General features: G+C 38.6%; 1 protein-coding gene across 1 annotated transcript in view; it reads right to left on the bottom strand.

Moving 5' to 3' along the window:
- Positions 1-4,609: 4,609 nt before the first annotated feature.
- The window catches only part of LOC143275935 (choline transporter-like protein 2), a 60,701-nt gene continuing 57,810 nt past the window's right edge, over positions 4,610-7,500 (bottom strand). The window contains exons 23-24 of the mRNA XM_076580283.1: positions 7,218-7,302; positions 4,610-5,250 (exon numbers count right to left, since the gene is read on the bottom strand). Of these exons, the coding sequence (XP_076436398.1) occupies positions 5,153-5,250; positions 7,218-7,302 (183 nt within the window). The 3' untranslated portion in view covers positions 4,610-5,152. The remainder of the gene's footprint in view (positions 5,251-7,217; positions 7,303-7,500) is intronic.

Genomic DNA, 7,500 nt, shown 5'->3' on the forward strand with positions numbered 1-7,500 from the left:
AGACTCACTTTGTTTACACAAGTGAGTCAAAAAAGAGTAAGAGTTGACAGAAAAAATAGGAGAAAAACCAGAAACAAAGAGAGCCAAAAATGTTGTGGAAATTTCAAACACAGAATTTTTCCAGGTGTGGATGATGCTATTTATACTGCACAACCCCCAGCATCTCTACAGCTGGACTTTGCTGCACAACAGGTAAATATCTGATAAATATGGATAAAAATGTTCTGTTTTTGGTATATCACAAGAATCAGAATCACCTTGATGACAAATGGACGCTATATTTTCTGTTCACTCATTCCGAGAACAGATGACATTATCTCTTGGAAACAAACGGAAGATTGAAAAAAACCAAACCAGGAAACAAAAAAAACTTGAATTTTATGTCTCTTACATATCTTTGCAAAGGCATTTGCTTTTATAAATTATTCATGCTATTATAAATTATCCATGCTGTCAGGTTGAATAACCCATCTGTCTTCATTTTCTTATGTATTCATAAACTGTTGCTCCCATGTTCACTTGAATGTATGAATGGGTTTTACATGTATGTCTGTTTTTACCCTGCCATGTAGGAAGCCATAATCTATTTTTGTAAGCATGTTTGCTGTGTATATAACTGAACAGAGTGTGGAAAAGTAACATCCGATTCTCCACAAAATTTAAACTCTACAAAGCCCTGGTAGTCTCCATTGTACTGTATGGTTGCGAGGCATAGACACTGATGGCCGAAACTGAAAGGAAGATCCAGGCCTTCGAGAACAAATGCCTGAGGAAGCTCCTTCAAATTTCCTGGATTGAGCACAGGACCAATGAATATGTACGGAGCAGAATTAAGAACCTTGCTGGACCTCAGGAACCTCTCCTTTCAACTGTGAAGAGACACAAGCTGATATGGTTTAGGCACAACACTCGACACACCAGTCTGTCCAAAACAATCATGCAAGGCACCATCAAGGGCGGGAGAAGAAGAGGAAGACAGCGGAAGAACTGGCATGAGAACATCAAACAATGGACCGGACTCCACACACGTGAGCTGCTGCCGGCGGCTGCTGACAGAGACAGATGGAGAAGGGAGGTTGCGTCTGCGGTCCCAACGACTACACTGTAGTTATGGGCCTGAGGAGAAGCTGCTGTGTATGTTGTTTCCATAACTCACTGAACATAGACATGGATTACTGGAGTTTTGATCTTTAGCGCGTGTATACCCATAAAAGAGGTTCATGAACTACCAGGTCTGCACATCTTTTTACCTGGGAGATGGAAAAATCTCCACCCTTAACCCCACCAGGCACTGCGGCTGGGATGCGAACCCAGGACCTTCATATTGAAAAGTCCAATGTTTTTAACCTCTTGAGTGATGGGCACAATAGCCGAGTGGTTAAAGCGCTGGACTGTCAATCTGAGGGTCCCGGGTTCGAATCACGGTGACGGCACCTGGTGAATAAAGGGTGGAGATTTTTACGATCTCCCAGATCAACATATGTGCAGACCTGCTAGTGCCTGAACCCTCTTCATGTGTATATGCAAGCAGAAGATCAAATACGCACGTTAAAGATCCTGTAATCCATGTCAGGGTTCGGTGGGTTATGGAAACAAGAACATACCCAGCATGCACACCCCTGAAAACGGAGTATGGCTGCCTACATGGCGGGGTAAAAACGGTCATACACATAAAAGCCCACTCGTGTGCAGAAGAAGAAAAATAACCTCTTGAGTGCCCCAGGACCAAAATTTCTATCCTCTTCTAGTGTGCAAAAAGATGACCCATGATGTCACACATACAATGATGCCAATACTATCCTTAAATCTGACAGGAATCCAATTGGCAATAAGCTCAAAATTATCCTGTGACATTTAAGTACACACACACACACAACACACACACACAACACACAAACCTCCCCTGTTTGTTATTCTAATGAAACAAGTCCTTAAAAATCATCAATGACATTTAACCAGCCACCAAGCCACATATGAAAATTATTTCCAAAGTTTATTTGTCAAAAAGTGTATACCATCAATGAAAATTAAAAAAGACCAACAACCAAGTCACATATGAAGGCTATAAAGTTGGGCTATTTTTTAATCTGAACAAATTTATCAATGTTTTATCTTAAAGCCGAGTGAGGCACAAAGGTATATGACTGTCAAAAGTAAAAAAGATAATGACAAAAACTGCACAACATCTGATACCATTTTGATGACAAAAGCTTGAAATTAAGAGAAACAAAAGACAAAAAAAAAAAAAAAAAAAAAAAAAACTGCACAAGACCCAGTACCACTGTGACAACAATTTGCAACCAAAAAAAACCCAAAAAACAAAGAGCAAAAAAAACAAAAACAAAAAAAAAAACACAAAAAAAAAACCAACACACACCCAAACAATGAAAAAACAAAACAAACACAAGTCCAGTTAGACTATCAACCACCCGTGAAAAAAAAAAATTCTTCACAAAAAAATACTCACACTGTTAACAATGCCAGAAAGGGGGGGCCATGGCATTGTATTTATGTAAAAAAAAAGTAATTCATAACACAACTTTCCACCAAGAGATTCAAAAAACTTTTAATACGATGCAATATAATAATGAAAATAAATGTATTCACACAGCACTGAATACTGTGAAAAAACCCAATCAAAGTGCCTGCAAACCAGTCTTTCACATGCACACATAATATTCTGATTCCAAGGAATGAAAGCAAACAAAAGAAAAATATTTTTAAAATAAGCAATGAAAGCTACAGAAAAAAACAACTGTAGACTGAAGAGGGGGGTATGGGCCAAGTGGTGTTGGGGAACGTTTTTTGGGAAGAGATTCTACACACTCGACTTAAAATTCATGCATTAACTCTTTCCATACGAACGGCGAAAGAGACAGCGTTAACAGCGTTTCACCCCAATTACCATCATCAAAATATTGCAAGCGGAAGGCTCTTATACTGAAGACGTGAATATTGACAAGGAATACCACAATTCTGACGACGGAAGCTAAAGGTTGGGTCATTCAGACACCCACTGGACATCCGAGGGGTCTGTGTAGAGGAGAAGAGAGGACTGGCCGTACTGAGTGAGTTAAAACTAAGGTGGAAAAAGAGGAGCGAAAACAATAGCAATCAGTCAATGTACTTAACAATCCTGAAAGTACTGATTGGACAAGACAACAGCAATCAGTCAATGTACTTAACAATCCTGAAAGTACTCATTGGACAAAACAATAGCAATCAGTAATCAGTCAATGTACTTAACAATCCTGAAAGTACTGATTGGACAAGACAATAGCAATCAGTCAATGTACTTAACAATCCTGAAAACACTAAATGGACAAGATCCCCCAACAAAAACAACAACAACAAAAGAGTTTGCTTTCACATTATTATCATAACGATTAACTGTAATGGGGTAACGATTCCATCAGTTAGATCACAAATCTCTGTGGCATGGTTTCGTAATGTTAAAATGGCATGTAATCTGACTGAGGGATGGTTTTCTAAGTCTTATTATTGTGATTAGCTGCTACAATGGATGGTTTTTGTCAATCAATAAAATCAGAGAGAATTTTTGTATGATCAATGTTTTTATTTTCTTTCTCAAATTTATCATAATAGTGGCTAAGTAGCAAGATGATATTATCATGGTGATCAACTCAAATCACAAGCAATTTCCTCAGTGGCTCTCTCACACAAAATCAGAACAATTTCAAAATTGGATCAATAGCAAAAAATCAAATAACAATATAAAGTGAGAACTATAAGAACAATGTTTAAAAATCTGGACACCAAAAGAAAAATGTAAAAAAAAAAAAAATTTTTAAATGTAACACAAGCAATCATATCAAAAACATAAAACTGAACAATAATAAAAGGCTAACATATCAGAAAAACCACAAAATCAAAATAATAATTCCAAAATACAATGCACACAGCTGTCCATTTTAGCCAAGGATTTGCAGAGGGTTGATGCAGTGCTAAAGGTACTGCAATAATTCAGCTGTGCAGATGTCCGCCTTCCATTTGCTAAGGGACACTCAAGCAAGCTCAGATATCTAAAAATAACTCAACTGGATAGAGGTACTCAGGTAGCTACAGTATGAGAAAGGCAACACCCGTGAATAATTAAAAAACAAAACAGTTCAGAGCAGAAAATAATGAAAACGTGATTGAACACAGAACCAATGTTAAAAAAACAAACTAAACCAACTCAAATAACAAAGCAATATTGGAAATCATATAAAATATTGAATCAATGATTTGAAAAAACAACACTGGAAATCATTTACAAATGTGAAGAAACTGAGAATATACGGTTCTAGAAACATATAGTCAAAGAAACAATATGAATTGTAACAAACTCAAAACCAATTATCAAATAATGAAAAATACAGCAAAATTAACATTTCATAGAAAACTGATCAAGCTTAAGAGAAATCAGTGGATGCCTAAAAGTTCTGCAAATGAGCAGGATAGTTTCAGCATCCCTGGAAGGTTCTTTCTTTCTCTTTCTTTTTTTTCCTTTTTTTTTTTGTCTTTTGTGTCTTTTTTGTTGTCTTTTTTTTTTTTTTAAATCTTTTTGTCTTTTGTGTGTGTGTGTGTGTGTGTGTGTGTGTGTGTGTGTGTGTGTGTGTGTGTGTGTGTGTGTTCCTTCCATCATCATTTTTCTCTTTTCTGTTGTCTTTTCTCTCTTTTTTTTTCTCTTTTTTCCCTCATGTTTTTAATCTGTGTTCTTCCTAAAGGCATGTTCAAACACTTACAAGACCATGCAACATATATTCCACGTACATGATGATGGCTTCACACAAAATCATACTCCCTGAAAGAGAAGCATGGTATACATACACACACACACCCTCTCACTCTCTCTCTCTCTCTCTCCTTTACTCACTCAATCCCCTCCCTCTCCACAAGCTCTACACCTAAGTACAATAATATAGATGCATAAATATTCATAAGAAAATCAACAATCAAAACATGAATGAAACAAGAAAAATGAAGAACCAATCTGAAAACACAAAGACAAATCACAAACGGCAGATGTCAACCAAGACGACCAACAAACTGAGTACACTGCAGGGTGTCAATCAAAAGAAAGAGGGCGGAGAAAGCGATCCAACGAAGCGCAGACGCTGACACCGTTGGCACAAAAGGGGGTGATAATTCAGCTTCGCTTGTTACCTTTACGCAGCAGTTTCTGCAGGCCTTTGCTCATGTAGTACGGTTTGTCAGGGCTACCGTCGTTCCTCTCCAGGTCTTCCACTGTAACCAAAGGGAGGTTACCACTCTTTACTATTTGTTAATCATTTCATCTCCTGGCCTCGTTATTTGTTAATTTCCAATTCAAAAAACCACCGAGGCAACCATGTGTTTGTTCTGTATTGTCCATGTGTTCTGTGTGGCTTTTTCAGGATTAAAGAGGCTATGCCTGTCTGGAATAAAAGCTATATTTGTGTCTGTACATTTCTTCTGTCTTTGCCGCTGTGTGCTCAAGTCATATGATTGGTATAAGGACAGGCCCGGCGCTTCCTTTTTTGAGGAAGTGTCTGGGTTTGTTCCAATGTACCTGTTATTTACATGTGTGCTAGCTGAATTGGTAGCATAAGCAGCACTGACTTGAAGTTGTGTACCTTGTGAATGGAGAGAGTTACCACTCTTTACTATTTGTTAATCATTTCATCTCCAAAGGGAGGGAAGGTTGCAGAATGGTTAACTCAGTACTGCCGGTTAGCTCCCCTCACTTTCCCAACAGATGACCCATTTGTATGGGAAAGAAATAAAATCGCCAAAAAACAAATGTTAGAATTTATTAACTAAAAATTCAAAAACCGATCAGTAAGATAAGAAGTTAGTTGGGGACAAGATATGTAACTTCCTCCTTTCTTATGCTGTCACACAGTGATCTGGGCCCTTCGTCCAGAGTGGTTAAGATGTTTATCTGCCAACACCGTGTCCGTGAGGGTCTGGGTTCCAATCCCACTCTCACTATTTCTCCCAAGTTTGACTGGAAAATCAAACTGAGCGTTCGGTCATACGCGAGAAACGATAAACTGCAGACCCGTGTGCAGCACGCACTTGGCGCAGTGAAAAAGAACCCATGGCAACAAAAATGTTGTAATCTGGCAAAATTCTGCTGAAGAAATCTATCTGATATGTGCACAAACCAATTATGTACGCATGCACTCAAGGCCTGACCAGCACTTTGGGTTATGACGATCTCCGGCATCTGCCTAGCAGATGTAGCGCATATATGGATTTGTCCTTACACAGTTACGCCTCCTTGTGAAACTGAAACTGAACGATAATAGCAAAGACTTTTTTTTCTGGGACACTCTCACATTTTCACAAATACATGTTAGTTAATGTGTATGTGTATGCGATACAGATTACACAGATTACTTTAAGTGTATGTGCATGTGTAAAGTACAATAAAAACATAGTCTCATTCAGAGGTTGTCAGTGAGTCTGTAGCACGTCTTTGAAGCTTGAAAAGAAAACAAGAGAGGCAAGGCCTTCAAGACTCACTTGTGATAAATTAAGTCCCCTAGCATTAATTACAGAGTAATTTCCCTTTTTTACTCTCTGCACCAAAACGTTTGCAAAATAAATAAAAATTCCATGCTTAGCAAAAGAAGTTCCTGTTTGAACAAAAAAATGATAATAATGACCCCTCTTGTTGTTGTGTCAGATTAAGAGGTCAAAGTGCCAAGTTTAGAAAATACAAAAAAATATAAATATAACAGTAAATGCAGTTTGCATATAATTAGGCTTCGTTGTTGTTTTTTTTGTGCCCATCCCAGAGGTGTAATATTGTTTTAAACAAGATGACTGGAAAGAACTGAAATTTTCCTATTTTTATGCCAAATTTGGTGTCAACTGACAAAGTATTTGCAGAGAAAATGTCAATGTTAAAGTTTACCACGGACACACACACACACAGACACACACACACACACACAGACAACCGAACACCGGGTTAAAACATAGACTCACTTTGTTTACACAAGTGAGTCAAAAAGATCAATGCCCACAGGACGTAGTTCTGACACGAGATACTCACAGAAACAGAGGAAGAGCGTGTCCACAGCCACGGACACACACACACACAGACACACACACACACACACAGACAACCGAACACCGGGTTAAAACATAGACTCACTTCGTTTACACAAGTGAGTCAAAAAGATCAATGCCCACAGGACGTAGTTCTGACACGACATACTCACAGAAGCAGAGGAAGAGCGTGTCCACAGCCATATCATACACGTTGAAGAAACAGCTGGTCACCATGTATGTCCCCAACACCAGAATCTGCAACACAAACACATGCACACACACACACACTGGAGTGTTGGCCTAGAGGTAACGCATCCGCCTAGGAAGCCACAGAATCTGAGCGCACTGGTTAACTCTCTCCATACGAACGGCGAAAGAGACGTCGTTAACAGCGTTTCACCCCAATTACCACCATCCAAATATTGCAAGCGGAAGGCTCTTATACTGAAGAGG

Source organism: Babylonia areolata, chromosome 31 (assembly GCF_041734735.1).
Source record: "Babylonia areolata isolate BAREFJ2019XMU chromosome 31, ASM4173473v1, whole genome shotgun sequence".
Taxonomy (NCBI): Eukaryota; Metazoa; Mollusca; class Gastropoda; order Neogastropoda; family Buccinidae; genus Babylonia; species Babylonia areolata.